This window comes from Etheostoma spectabile, chromosome 9 (assembly GCF_008692095.1).
Source record: "Etheostoma spectabile isolate EspeVRDwgs_2016 chromosome 9, UIUC_Espe_1.0, whole genome shotgun sequence".
Taxonomy (NCBI): domain Eukaryota; kingdom Metazoa; phylum Chordata; class Actinopteri; order Perciformes; family Percidae; genus Etheostoma; species Etheostoma spectabile.
The window spans coordinates 31,861,606-31,877,545 of NC_045741.1; the positions used below are offsets into that span (position 1 = coordinate 31,861,606).

A 15,940-nucleotide genomic window follows, 5' to 3' on the forward strand; every position below is an offset into this window, starting at 1 on the left:
GGGGGGGTTGGTGCCTTGAAGGTCCATATGGCAACTTGAACCAGCAATCCTCTGGTTCCCAACCCAACTCCCTACAGACTGAGCTACTACCACCCCTATTATTTATTCTCCTATGCAGTCATATATGTGCAGACTTGCCAGACCTTACTTCACATTGCTGTGGAGGAAGGTCTGCAGTCAGCTCTGCATGCCTTGGAGTTTGTGTTACAACAGACAATGTGATGTAATGTCCAAATAATAACATACAGTTACCACTGTGTCTCTGCATGTTTCCCCTTAAATTGACAGTTTGACAAAAATCTGCACATTAAGAAACATAAAGTCTATTCTGTGTTTAAATTGTGAACAGATCTGTCAACTGAAAGCCAGCAACACTTTAATTATTTATTTATTGAATCGTGTGTATGTATTGATTGATGTTCTGTTTGTCAATTGAACCATTAATAAACCAAGTCACGATGATAATGTCTTGTAAATTGTAAAAAATTATTGTAGTGTTTACATTTGAGAGAGATTGGAAAACTGTGTTAATAATCTCACATTACAAATTCCCTTCATGCCTGATACCACAAACCATTAACACAAACAAAAACTAAGCTTGGTAGGGACTTTACACAGGGGCGGGGCTAGAAGAGTGGCACAGGGTGGCACCAGCCCCCCCCCTCCTAGAGTGCAATTGTGATTTACTTTGGATCAGAGTACTGTCACTTGGCTGCCTGTTCAGTCAATCTTACCAGCCCTTGTCACATGACTAATTAATGTTTCCACAACGACCATCCAAAATAACACGGAACCAGCACTGGAACAGGGGCAGACTTTAAAATGGATTTAATGGGGCGCCCGGGTAGCCCAGTTGGTAGAGCATGAGCCTATACATTGAGGTTCACTCCTCTTTCAGCCCTTTGCCACATGTCATTCCCACCCCCCACCCCCCCTCCTCTCTCTCCTTTCATTTCTTCATCTGTCTGGTCAATAAAGGCCTAAAAATGCCCAAAAGATAATCTTAAAAAAAAAGGATTTTTTTCAGGTTTTTAACGTTCTTTCAACATTGGAGCAGACATATAAACGGGAGCATCGACAGTACATGAATATAACTTGTGGAGAGAACCATTTGGAAGGGCTATGAAGTTTAACTTTCAGACCAGAAAATGTGTTTTGTATTCGGATATCCAATTTTGTTTTTAATGAAAACAAGTAAAATGAATAATCAATGTGATATTTTATTTAGCAGAATTACATTGTGTTGTTCTCTCCCATGCAATATTTCCTTTCTAAAATGACTTTCTATGCTGTAAAAAATAATCCTGGGATCGCCCCTGAGATTACATCTGAGTTGAAGCTTTTATTTTCCCCAGTAAAACTGCAGTGATGTTGCTGGACCAATTTGAAAGATTTGTGTTCGCATTAGCCACTTAGACATCAATGCATGGGCCAAAAAGGGTCCAGGTTGAAAGAAAATTGAAATTAAGTAAGTGAGCAAAGCTTCAAAAAACCTACATGTAACAACTGGGTCTGGATGAGTATGGGGGGAGTATTAGGGGCCGCTGCCAAGTGAGGAGTGCCTGTGCCTGGCGCCCCTGCTGTCAGAGGGTCAACGCCCTGAACCCACTGACTGATTCTCTCCATCTGCAATACACTTCTGAACAAGGGTCAGTACACTGCTCTTACACTGGTACTCTAAGCTGTAGTGTATTTGCCAACCCTTTGTAGAGTGAGCCTGTTGGGTCTGCATCACCCAACAGCTTGCAGATGAAAACAGCCTGATATAAAAACGGTAGTCTTCATAAACTGTATGTTGTGGTACTGTACTATCTTCATATATACTCAGAATTTTTGACAATGCATTAAAAAAAAGCCTTTTAAAAACTGTTTTTGTACATTATAAACAATTCTAAAGTCTTTTCTCTGATAAACTTTTCCTCAATAACACTCTTTCTACACATCTTAAAACTGACTTAGATATTTGTGTCTTTCTCTCCAGAGGGCTGCAACGAATGGTTATGTTCATAGTCTATTATTTTGATTAATTGATACAGTCTAAAATGTCAGAAAATTGTGAAAAATGTGCGTTTCTCATGGCCCTATGACGTCCTCAAAAGTCTTGTGTATTTATTTCATCTTTATTTATTTTTTTACAGCAAGTCATTAATGTCTTATTTAGAATGGGGGCTTGACAAGCAACAAAGGTTATAGTTCACTACTCAAAGATATTCAGTTCAATGTCACAGAGGAGTGAGGAAATTCAAAAATATTCACACTCACATTACCGAATCAGAGCATTTTGACTTCTTTTCATAAAACAATTACTCAAACCGATTCATCATTATCAAACTAGTTGGTGATTAATTTAATAGTTAACAACTAATGGATTAATCTTTGCAGCTCAACTCTGCATTGTAGGATTGTACAGATTGTGATCATAAATCTGTAAAAATATTTAAATTCACTGATGATACTAAAGTGGTTGGGTTGGTATTAAACAGGATCGAATTCACACATATGAAGGAGGACTATAATCTTATCATATACATGTGCAGGGTAAAAAACATTCAACCTGAAGGGGCCCTGTGGAGTTTCCTTGTTAACATTCAGTGGTCTACATTCAACGTTTCTCACCAAAACACATTAAACCTGGATGTAAAGAAGGGGAAGCTGTCACCTGGTGGAAGAAAGAGTTCCTCACACAATAAATTATCCTGGACAAAAAAAATCCTATTCTAATTCCATATAATATAATATAATACAATACAATATAACGTAATAAAAATATTATAATCTAGTACTGTTATACCTGGGCTTTCATTAGTATGTTAGCATTGGGGGAAAGTATGCTTTAAAATATATACAGTATATAATATATGTCCTGTATATACTGTTAATACTACATATATATACTGTATAGATACTGTGTATATATACATATATAAAGAAGATAGGGATAGATTATAGCCTAGTAGCTTTTTTTATTGTTTGATTGTCCTTAATTTGTTTTAATGCTTTAATATAATTATTACCTTATTTTCCTGATTTTGTAAAGTAATAGTGTATTAAATACTCCGGCACAATAGGTGGCAGTATGCACCTTTTAAGTAATGGTTGCAACCCGCCACAAGACAAAAAAAAGAAACAAACAGCTGTTTTTTTTACCTTTAAGGCTTGCCGTAGTGTTTTGCAACATTTAGCGCCAAGTTTAATACTAACCATTGCCACTAAGCTGAAGCAAGCTAAACCTAGGAAACCGCAGTTTTATGTCAAACTAATACTTTTATAAATAGCCTATGGGGACTAACATCTCCTTAGTTGACTATATGAACTCGCTGTCATTTCTTATCTGCAAGGGCCTGTAGTTAACGTTAGTGTTTTACGAAGGAAGAGCAAAACTGGAGGGCAGGAATGAGAGCGCCTGTACCGTGGAAACAGCAGAGCCGCTAACGCTAACGCTAGCTACTTCTGGGTAACTAGGGGGAGTTAGCGTGTAATGATAGCAACACGGGCAGCTCAGGAGTCTCAACAAAACAGCCGAGAAAACAAGGAAAATGGTAAACGAGCTTTTTGTTATTATTTGTTATTTCGGGTGTTGACTACTAACAGTGGTGGCATGCAACTAAGTACACATAGTGTTACTCAGGTAACGTTACTGTACTTAGTTACTTACGTTACTTTCCTTGAGTCGTTTCTTTTCATGTCTACTTCTACTCCGATACATTTTTCAGAGGGAAATATTGTACTTTGTACTCCACTACATTAATCTGACAGCTTTAGTTACTTTACAAATTAAGATAGCACAGCAAACGTTTGTGAATAGCATACGTTGTTTTAATATTAACGCTAATTAAACTACCCAACAATATACAGCTAGCTAGACCATTAAACATTTAGTTGATTGACAGAACTGTTTTGATCGTTTCCAGTTTCTAAAAAATAAGTTTTCTTTTTTTCTTGACATGCATGGCATTTAGTATTGTATTTTTACAGTGTGGTATTACTTAAGTAAATCATCTGAATCCTTTTTCCACCACTTACTACCAATTTTTTAACTGACATTATCTATTATCTAATTAATGCTGACTCTCTTTGTACGAAATCCTAATCCCAGAGAAGGAGTCTTGCTCCCAGTCAGGTTGCTAAACGGAAGCAAGGAGATTCCTGTGAAGACGATGACTGGACATGTAGAACTGTAAGTAAATTAACATGACTATCATACAGTCAAAGCTTTATTATACTACTATATAATTATACATATATATATATATATTTATTCATGTTTTTATATTAAACAGACATGATGTAGCACAGCGAATCCTTAACGGTATCTGTGAATGGCTACCTTACCTACAAGCTGATACAATATACATTTAAAAACAATTCACTGATTTCTTTTTGCTTATAATAGTAGATTAGATTATATTTTATTCATCCCACGACGGGGAAATTTTGTTGTTACAGCAGCAGCATTTTTTCGATAACTGCAAAAACACACAAACAAGTAAGCACACAAGAAACACAGGCAAACAATAGACAATGATAATATGGTAGACTGAGTAAGCAAAATGGCCTCAAATAAAGGTATTTTAAAGTGCGGTTGCCATGATACAAGAAACAATATTGCAGTGTAAGTGGCGTTAAAATTAAATTGAATGTGTAATTAGAGTAATGAAGCAAGAGTAATATGTTGTACTTATGTTTATTCTCAGGCATATTAACTCTTGAACTTAAAATAAAGATTAAATAATAACCCTGGGGCCCCCCTGCAGTAACTCTGAGGACCCCATAAGGGTCCCGGACCCCCTGTGGACGATCTCTGGTCTAGACAGTTTTGGTGTGAGTTACCCAGTGTTGGAGATATCTGCCATAGAGATGTCTGCCTTCTCTCCAATTTAATGGAACTAGATGGCACTCGGCTTTTGATGATGCTGGGGGGAGTACGTGCTACTCCATGTCTTAATTCGGCACAGTGATACAGTGTGCAGGTGTAGTTTGGTAGAAAGAAAATAGTTAGAAAGAAACATTGCTGTTGAGTTTTTCAAATGTAATTTTGTGGCACCGCAGGCCGCGTGCCCTCTAGTTCCATTATATTGGAGAGAAAGCAGACATCTCTACAGCCGATATCTCTTATCTGGATTGATAACTGGCACTGCAGGTAAAAATAAATTTTTTTGGTTTTGGGGTGAACTGTCCCTTTAAGCACTTTAAAGCGTTACTCTCACCAAAATGCAACCTTGGGTCTTTTTCTGAATATACCTGAGTCAAACTTTTCATTTAAAAGAATATTTTGTTGTAAGGAAACCTTTGTTTGTAAGCATGTTTATGTATGCACCATTCACCAATGCAACTTCCACATAAGTGTACTTTTTTGTGGCAATAAAACCTTTTCTGATTCTAATATTAAGCTATAAGGGAAAACTGTCCTATTTAGAGAGTGATAAACCAAAACGAATAACTATAGTTGTCTGTGAGCATTTGTGCAGTTGTTATTGAAAAGTGTGTGTGATGCTTTTAACAGGAGAAAAGAAGAAAAGGTGACAAGGAGGTGCGAGAAAGCCATATTTCTCCCTTCAGAAAGCCTCTGACGCAGCTGAACATCCGGCCTGCGTGTATGGACGGTGACAAACATGTAAGAGTTGTTAAGTACTCCCAAATACAATTCTGGGTGTGAATACAGCCATGGCTGCAACTTGATGCCATGACAAGGCTCACTTGTTTAAAATCCTTTCTACAGGAGGCATTTATACGCAGCATCCTCTCCAAGCCATTCAAAATTCCTATTCCAAATTACACAGGTAACTGTATTCTCGTCACTATGGTTTCTCTTTCATGTCTTGTATTGTACAATTGCTAAATAATGACTTAAACTGCTCTCTTGAATGACTTGCCCACAGGCGCACTGGGAATCAGGGCACTTGGTCTAAAGCGTGCAGGAGTAAGGAAAGCACTTCACGATCCCTTTGCAGAAGATGCTTTGGTTCTTTATGAGCCTCCGACTCTGAGCGCTCACGACCTGATCAAAGCTGACAAGTAGGTTCAGAATACACGGCACCCTTCCTCCATTAAATAATGCTTTCTTGATCTCCAGTAAAAAGGCTCATTTTTTGTTAAAGCTGCACTAGACACGTTTGTATGTTAGACAGTGTTGTAGTCAAGACCACCTAAACCCACACCAAGTCATCACCAAGACCAGAGTATATGAAGACCTAAAAGAGACCAAGACCTTTTAGGGGATTGAGACCGAGTCAAAACCAGACCAATGCCAGACAGCCAGACCTTCTCCTCTCTCCTGCATTAACTTTCTTGGGAGAGTGTTAAGTGGGAGGGAAGAAGGAGTTAATAGTAACACATTTTAAATTAGAAATGACAAGTTATTGGTTGCATTTGAAGCAGGAAGTTTTACATCCAATCACAGTAATGATGTTAACACATAATTTGACTATGCACAGGCAATTTAGTGATATACCTGCAGTTGTGATCTTGAAATAAAATTGCGATCTCTCTTTATCTGAGACCGATAAGACCGAGTAGAAATGCAGTCGATTCCAAGACGAGACCTTTAAAAAAGGGGCCTAAGACCAAGACCAATCTCAAGTAATACATAATTGAAGTTAGGTGCGTCAAATAGGAGCAGCTGAATCATAGAAAACAGTGTTTTTTTAGTCCAGTCAGACAGAGTTCCGAGCTCTCAGTTTGTATTATGAGACCTCACTTTCTGCGTGGAGATTGGGACGGCACAATATGAGCAAAATATGCGATAACGTTGAATATCGCGGTAACAATATTACTTGGCATAAAAGATATTAGTGTGTACTCGCATTGTCTGTTGAATTGAAAATATGTGAGAGTAAATTCACTCCAACATTCTAGTGTTGAACAAATTGAACATTGAATTGAATACATACAGTAATGCACCGCTAATAACAGAATGACACATTAGAAAGGGCAGTTTTTTCTGAGTGTCTTTCGCGAGATGTCACAGCCTTTTGCAATGTTTTTATCGCGCCAGTTGATATTGCAATGGCAATTATGAAACGATATATTGTGCATCCCTACTGGAGATTTCCTACAAGTTACTATACTAACTGCTGTATAATTTGAGAAAGTTGTGTTAATGATTATTTAGTAAGTGCATTCCTCTTAAACCTTTTAATTCGGCTAAGATATATAGACATACACTTTGCCTTTTGCAGCTTTAAGAAAACACTTCATAGCTTTTACTGGCCATTGATGGGATTGTAATAAAAAGAAATGTGTGTCTTCATTGTTTTGTCCAGAGAAAAACTACCAGTCCATGTTGTTGTGGATCCAGTTTTAGGAAAAGTGCTGAGACCCCATCAAAGAGAGGTAAACTATTAGTAGTATCTCTATTTCTGTTGCATTTATCGTAGCAATAGTGTTAAACAGTAGAGATGTTGAATCTTATATTAATGAAGAAGCCTTATACCATACCACCATGGCCAGGCATGCCAAAACACTAACACTTTGATATTTAATTGAAAATAATCTCTAAATGATATAGCACAACATAAAACACGCTTTCAAGCCAGAGAGCAGAGTTCACTTTAAAGCGAAAACAAAATACTTTCACCCAGGAAACGCTCGTTTGATCCTCAAGAGTGTTTTAATGAATAATCTTTTTCCCAAAACGTAACTAGTCGTTTTTGTGCCTAAACTTAACTGTCAAGCGCCACCTGGCGCTCATTTTTCCTGGCTAAACTGAACTACCACGGCCCCTGAAAGACTGTCATCTGGCAGTGGTTGTACCCGGCTCACAGTCACCTATTGGCATCTAAACAACTGACACTGGTAGCCGGCGTCCCGGAGCTCTGTAGCAGCTAAATACAACTAGGAACTGTTTAGTATTTAGTATAGTATTTTATTGTTCTATGGCAGCATGTGCTTTACTTAGCTTAAAATACTTCTATTTTAGGTATGTTATATATGGTCTAATGGTGAAGTAGCATTCATCACTTTGAAGACATCTTTTGGGGACATCCCTTGCATCCCCCCTGGAAAGGCGAGTTAGTTGACCAGAAACTAGATTTGTTTTGTTATTTTAGATTAAAAATGGATGGCTTTAATTTCTTTAGGGGGTAAAGTTCCTGTGGGAGTGTGTGACGGGACGACGCATCTCCGGATCGTACGGCTGCATCATGGCTGACGAGATGGGCCTGGGGAAGACTCTGCAGTGCATCGCCCTCATGTGGACCCTGCTACGCCAGAGCCCCGACGCCAAGCCAGAGATAGACAAGGTCATTGTGGTTTCACCTTCCAGTCTGGTTCGCAACTGGTACAACGAAGTGGGAAAGTGGCTGGGAGGACGCGTCTCCCCGTTGGCCATCGACGGAGGATCAAAGGATGACATCGATAGACAACTAGGTAGTTTACCTTTCCCCTCCGTCATGAATACCTGCAGAAAAGTTCATGGAAATATGGTGACTTTTATTTATTTTTTAACAATGTGTTTATTGGTTCAGTTTGCAAATCGCATCAAATTATACAGTGCATAACAGCTATATAAACTGGAAATACTACGATTTGATACCTTGTCATCAGAATCCAATATGACTCAAGATAGCAATACTCTAAGAATTCACCTGAACACACCTCCCTGAAAGACAAGCACGCCCATGGGTGCACAGACGGGCGCGGGTGCATTTGCTATTTAAACTATTTCTGGACGGGAAACTGACAACTGCATCGGTCTTAAACTAGCAAAGACACTTGTGTCGGGCTGTGCACTGCACCGGGTGCAAGATAGATAGTATGTAAAAAGAATGATATGAAAAGTGCTGCTTTATTGTGCAAACTTAAAAACACACACACTGACAAGGGGTGCTGCCAGTTGAATGGAATAGTCTTTATTGTCATGTACAACAAAGTTGAATGCCGTCCTCTTGCAAAACATCAATAAAAGTGCATAGCAGGAAAATAAATATCTATATGTACAGTATGTAATAAAATAGTCTTTAAATTCATTATAAACTTTTATGAAGAAATTTATTCATAGGTGGTTATTTGTTTAAAAAGGAGAACTAAAACACAAAACAGGCATACCGCACAAACGAGGCATTCACTGCACGATTCTTCCTTAAACTCAAAACTCAATTTGCAATAAGTTCAATTCTGGCTCTTGGATAAAAACAGTTTTAAGTCTGTTTGTTGTAATTTTGGTGTTGTAACATTGTAGCATGTCCGTTACATTTGGCCGGTTATCCACTAGAATGAAACTAATGTACAGCCCAACCTCAGATTGTGGCTACAAAATGCAGGGTACTTGTTAGGGCTGCAGGATATTTGGAAAATATGCAACAACGTTGTTGAACATCGCGGTAACGTACCCAGTTCTGCATTTCTCCTGCTTTGAGTATTCTTCAACAAAACACAACAAATTGTTGAATTAAAAACAAATAAAAGGAATTAATTTCCAACATTCTTTTATTGAACAAACAAATAAATTAAATATAAAAGGTACCACTAAAAATGAATGACAGATACATTATAAAGTGCTATTTTCTACTGCTATTTCCTTTCAACTAATACAAAAAGTGTCTTCTGCGCTATGTTGTAGCCTTTTGGAATGTGTACAGTATATTGCGCCAGTTGATATCGCGATGACCATTAAAATAATATATATATATATATACTGTGCAGCCCTAGTACTTGTACAATATCTGCTTTTAGTGGTGTTGATTTGTTTTAAGTTGAACTTTCCCATAATGTAAAATATATCTTTATGAAAATATTAGGAGTTTATTAGTAGTCTGCTTATTAATGGTTTGTTTTCTGTGATTTCTAGTGAACTTTATCTCTCAGTATGGTTTGAGAGTACCAACCCCAATCCTGATCATTTCTTATGAGACATTTCGACTGCACGCTGGGGTGCTGCACAAGGGCAAAGTCGGACTTGTCATCTGTGATGAGGTATTTCATCCCATCCATTATAATTCTGAGTTGTCAGTTAGCACAGTGATGTAGCATTAGTTGTGTTTGCTGTAGGGTCATCGGCTGAAGAACTCCGACAACCAGACATACCAGGCCCTAAATGCCATGAGTGCCCAGAGGAGAGTGCTGATATCGGGCACTCCCATCCAGAACGACCTGCTGGAGTACTTCAGCTTGGTGCACTTTGTTAATGCTGGGATCCTTGGTAAGTAGCTCCACCCACACACACAGACACACAAACACACAAGAGCTACACCAAAATGTGGGTTATTTCTGCTGTTTTTCAACTGCACCTCCAGTTACCAGTCCATCAAGCTCCTTACGTTTGTGGACAACACCACCCTCATTGCTCACTAGGCGTGTCAGTAGCTCAGTGTGTAGGGAGTTGGGTGGTGAACCGGAGGTCGCTGGTTCAAGTCCCTGCACGGACCAAAGTTTGGTGGTGGACTGGTAACTGGAGGGATGCAAGTTCAACACACACTGGTGCACTTGAGCAAGGCACCAAACCCCCAACTGTTCAGGGCGCTTGTCCAACAGCAGCTCACTCATCTCTCCATTAGGTCAGGTATAGGTACACCTCGGTGTTATAACAACAGAGTGAAAACACTTGTAATTTCCCTGGGGATTAACAAAGTACAAATTATTATTATTATTATTATTAGTCACTCACTGCACTTGCACTAATCTTGATCCTCTACATCTGCCTATTGCATATACTATATATATTCCTTGCAAAATTTGCACTCAACCCATTCAGCCTTTTTGCTTATATGTATATATTTGTTTTTCTGTATTTATTGTTTGTTTCCTTTTTTACTTACTATACTTTTTGTGGCAATAAAACCTTTTTCAGATTCTGATTTGTCCTAATCCCCTTTGTCCTTTCCACCTCGACGGCAGGTACAGCCCAGGAGTTTAAAAAGCGATTTGAGCTACCCATCCTCAAGGGTCGAGATGCAGATGCCAGTGATAAGGACCGACAGATGGGAGAGGAGAAACTCAAGGAGCTGATCACCATTGTCAACAGGTGAGCTCAAAGCACATATGCAGGGTTTCATCTTATTCAAATTTCTAAAAGAAAGGCATTACTAATTTTGCTTTCTTTTCTAGCTTATGTTTTATCCCATGTCAAATTTTTTTTAACACTTAATAGATGCTAAAAAAACACAGCAGAGTAACAGCACGTGTCGCCCCCTGCTGGAGTTCAGATAGAATGCAGGTTAAAGGCACTTCCTCATTTGCAGCACTTCACCAAACCCGATGCTTTGCCCATTAATACTATACGGTCTATGGGTATGACAGTGGCTGACATATGCACAACGGCGTCTTGGGCATCTCCATGCCTTTTTTCATCCACTCTCATTGGGCAATGTGTCTCCATGATCCACTCGGTCTTATCCGCACTTAACGGCATGTGATGCGCTGTTAGATCTGGTATGCCATGTCTCCATACTCTACCACCAGAGTGCCTGTGAGGAATGTGCTTTGAATTAAATAATGATGATTTTAATCTTAATTATGTAGCACCTTCAGAATCCATGCGGCAAGGTCTTACATGTTAAACAGGCTAGTCATGGAGATAGCCTATCAGGAGTTTAAGCAAACAATATCATTTTGTTACATAAAAAATACTTGTACAGTGTGAGAAGGAAGTGGAGATAGTCTATGCTATCTGCATGTGGATTTTGGTGTCACAAGTGGCATTGACTACATCAGCTTCGCCCTTAACCCCATAGCAACAGCTCTTAAAGGGTGAAACCTATACAAAATACAACTATAGTTGTGTGTTATAACTCCAGTTTCTATAAGTGTAAGCATAGCAGTCCATGATCCAGGCCACCTGCTTCACTAACACTGGCTGAAGAAAAATGTGGATGTTGGGATCAGATCTCTGGTCTTGCAGCTGTAATATACCATAACTGCAGATGTAAGAGAGACCTGTTCAGGGCAGAAATCTTCACGACTGTACATGCATTTTCTCACTCGCTCTACCACACACTCCTCGCACACATGCTGGGCCTGCTATTTTAAAGAGATTGACGTACACACACCAACGCACCAGCAGAAAATTCAGGCCACTTACTACGGCAAAAGCTCCGCATGGAGCATGGATCAGACTCAAGCCTGCATAATCGCGCGACCGAAGCACGGATATTAACCTAAGTGGAGCAACATTGTCTCTAGTTACCGTAAAGCATAATAAACTGTGTTATACAAGCAGTGACATAATGAATAACCCAAAACAAAACTACTCAGAACATGAAGACCACACAGACCAAGAAATGCACACATGCTTGGAACTTGTAATTTTTCACAGTTTCAAATGATGTCCCCGAAAGGAAACTTTGTCAACATCTGTTTTATCTAAAAAGATACATTTCTCTATTTGTTCATCTCACTTCAATTGTATTGCCTATTGTTTTATTGTCAAGCAGACAAACTGACCAACACATACAGTATATAGTAGTAGTAGTAATAATAATAATAATAATAATAATAATAGATCTATACTTGGCATCAGTGGATCCATACAGTATTGCCACTGAAAATATCACAATACTTTGCTGTATCCATTTTTTTCTATAGGTCAATGTTGTACAAATAGCATTTGTTACACTAATACATAAAACATTTAAGAACAAAGATCATAACACAAACACTACACACAATTGGAAACATTTGTTAAAGTAAAACCCAAATTTTCCAAACAAATCTCATATTTGTGTTTTGCATCATGTTTGTTGTTTGACATACTTGAACTTCAGATAACACTGGTTGTGTATTTAGGTTAAACGGCCTTCTGTAATACTGCCCATGTTCTGCATCAACAGGTGCCTGATACGGAGAACATCGGATATCTTGTCTAAGTACCTTCCTGTGAAAATCGAGCAGGTTGTGTGTTGCAGGTAGGTCAATTCATTTGGTTTCTGTTAAGAGAAGGTTGAAGAGAGATTAAAAATGCACCAAGTAAATTTCCCCGCTGTGGGATGAATAAAGTATTATCTAATCTAAACACAAAGTAGATACTTTTTAATCCCTTACTTTGAGTAGAAACCCAGAAACCCTTTTTATTTATTTACCAACTTAAGCCAAATTTCTCATTACATTATTCTCGTACGTTAGTTTAATAACGCTTGTCTCAAGACACACATTTTTAATTTAATTTAAGCTTGGTCTATATCAGGAAATATGGCTACAGACTAGGGCCGAACGGTTAATCATTTTCAAATCAAAATCAAGATTTGAAAGAATGCAATTAGATTATTGTTTTTGAATGGGCAATATTTAGTTAAATGTTTGGTGTAAGAAATTGTATTCCTCTTTTTATCATTATATTTACTGTTTTCTCTTACGCTAAATGCTGGAATGTTACATATCACAGATTGTTTACAGAAATGTCCTATTTTCAGTGGATTTTTCATTTATTTTGCATAACTTTATTTAACATGGTGGTAGAAGGTGCAACACATAGATGCTGCTGTTGAACGGTGACATAGACAGACATTTCAGTTTACAGGAAAGTACTGCCAATTCATATCTATGATCTCATATTATAATGCTCCATATTTGATTCTCCCCCCCCCCCCCCAAATCATAACTACAGACCCATTTCAGCCAGTTTTCAAAAAGTATTTAGCTTCAAGCTATACAACTCTACTCTCAGTGTAACACTTTGTGATAGAATGTAACCTTTTTATGTGATATTGAACAATTTCATTTGACACAATAACTTGTTTCCCTGTAGGCTGACTCCTCTGCAGTCAGAGCTCTATAAGCTCTTCCTGAGGCAGGCAAAGCCCATCGAGACATTACAAGAAGGCAAAATAAGTGTCTCCTCCTTGTCTTCCATCACATCACTTAAGAAACTGTGCAATCGTAAGTGCTTAAGCCAAATCTAACTCTCCCTGTAAAATGGTGCATGTCTGAACACTATTGGGATCACACAGAAAGTCTTCTCACTTTTTGAAGCAGCTGCAAAGTTCTACCAAAAAGCCAAATGTAAAAGTAAAGACAGGGGAAACCACGGCTGTGGATATATAAATACTTTCTGTACTTAAGTCCAAATTTTGAGGTACTTGTACTTCACTTGAGTCTTTTCTTTTCATGGCATTTTCTACTTCTACTCTGCTACATTTTAGTAAGAAAAATTTACTCCACTACATTAATCTGACACCTTTATACTAGTTTACGCATTTGGTTTTTGTAAACAAACATATAGTTTATAAAATCTGATGTTATTTATAAATGACACAACAATAAACAGGCCTACAAGTCCAGCTGAAATGATTAGACCGTCTGTGTTGAGTATGTTTACTTTTAAATTTTAAGTACATTTCCCTAATGATATAGTACTTACATAATTTTACTTAAGTGCCATTTTCAATGCAAGACTTTGACTTGTAACAGAGTATTTTTACAGTGTGGTAAGTACTTTTACTTAAGTGAAGGATGTGAATACTTCTTCCGCCGCTGCTTTTATGGCATTAGCCATATAGTATTCATATGCTTATTTAGAATCATCTGCTGCCTGGTTAAAAGACTAACCACCGTTCTGTAGGGGTGTAACGATACATTGATCTGAATTGATATATTGATTAAATCCTAAATGATCCAATATTATACAAACTCAAAATATCCATACACATTGTCATCTTTAAGATGTGCCGTTATTTTGAAATTCCCTCTCTATATTATTTCTTTTTTATTAAAACAGTAGTTTTTTCTCAATTTAAATGTCTGGAAGAGCTCAATGAAATTGTCAAATCAAGTTGTGGTTGTGTCTCTTATGTGTGTGTGTGTGTGTGTGTGTGTGTGTGTGTGTGTGTGTGTGTGTGTGTGTGTGTGTGTGTGTGTGTGTGTGTGTGTGTGTGTGTGTGTGTGTGTGTGTGTGTGTGTGTGTGTGTGTGTGTAAATAAAATAAATAAATGTAAGTGATTGTGTTAAATGGGGTTATATGTCATGGGGTTGTTTTATCAATGTCCTAAAAATCTATAAGATCTTGTATCGTGATATAACATGTGATTTACACCACTAATGTGTTGTGTCCTAGACCCGGCGCTCATCTATGAGAAGTGTGTGGAGAGTGCGGAGGGCTTTGAGGGGGCGCTGGATCTGTTTCCACCTGGCTACTGCACTAAAGCTGTTGAGCCTCAGCTTTCTGGTAAAAAATATGTAACACAGCTCATCACACTACTGTATTTTTTAACCTGGAATGTAGTTTTCCTAGGTTTTTGTGTGTAAGTCACTGACGGGGACAACAATCTTTGAAGTTGGTCCAGTATTAAGCGTGAACTCTGTAACCGGCAGCCACAGACCAGGATGCAATGTAACCCTATAGGGCAAATTGTCAATTTGGTCCACTTTTGGTCCATTTTGGGCTGTTTCTGCTGTTGACAGGCTCAGATTATTATTGTGTGCAATTGAGTGTCTGACAACATTATGGAAAGGATCCCTACAGAGATAAACCTTTTTAACTTTTAACTTCTCTTAAAATGGCCAGGAGGTCACTAAAAAAGCAATACTTTTAGCGTGTATAGACTCAACATATTTTCACCTAAACTATGTGAACTATGTGTTTATTTCAACCAAAACTAGAGTTGTGATGGTCGGAATAGTGGAAAGACGACCCAAAACAGATTTTCATAGTTTTAGTTTGTTTCTGTCAACTTTGAATGAAATGTGTTTTACAATGCTTGAATTACTGTTAATTTACATGGAATCTGGTGACTTTAGTGAAAGCAATTTCGCTGATGTTTCTATGTTTAAAAAAAGGATCTTACTCTATAGCAGAAAGGTCGACCCCCTTAGAAATCCTTTCCATAATGTTGTCAGCGACTTAGAATATTAATCTTAGCCTGTTAGGAGCTAGTGAAGACCAAAAAAACAAACTAAAGGGAGAGGGAATATTGTCAAGTGGATTCAAACACAACTCCAAATGAATGCTAATGTTGCTATGTGTCTGCTGGATGTGTAAATGGGACAACTTACTGTATTTGGTTGAAAGGAA

General features: G+C 38.0%; 1 protein-coding gene across 1 annotated transcript in view; it reads left to right on the forward strand.

Moving 5' to 3' along the window:
• Nucleotides 1-3,110: 3,110 nt before the first annotated feature.
• Nucleotides 3,111-15,940, forward strand: part of rad54l (RAD54 like) — a 16,554-nt gene continuing 3,724 nt past the window's right edge. The window contains exons 1-13 of the mRNA XM_032525362.1: nt 3,111-3,539; nt 4,097-4,177; nt 5,504-5,614; nt 5,720-5,780; nt 5,880-6,015; nt 7,263-7,332; nt 8,079-8,367; nt 9,788-9,912; nt 9,988-10,138; nt 10,834-10,960; nt 12,765-12,839; nt 13,679-13,809; nt 14,984-15,094. Coding sequence (XP_032381253.1) covers nt 3,537-3,539; nt 4,097-4,177; nt 5,504-5,614; nt 5,720-5,780; nt 5,880-6,015; nt 7,263-7,332; nt 8,079-8,367; nt 9,788-9,912; nt 9,988-10,138; nt 10,834-10,960; nt 12,765-12,839; nt 13,679-13,809; nt 14,984-15,094 — 1,471 coding nt within the window. The 5' untranslated portion in view covers nt 3,111-3,536. The remainder of the gene's footprint in view (nt 3,540-4,096; nt 4,178-5,503; nt 5,615-5,719; nt 5,781-5,879; nt 6,016-7,262; nt 7,333-8,078; nt 8,368-9,787; nt 9,913-9,987; nt 10,139-10,833; nt 10,961-12,764; nt 12,840-13,678; nt 13,810-14,983; nt 15,095-15,940) is intronic.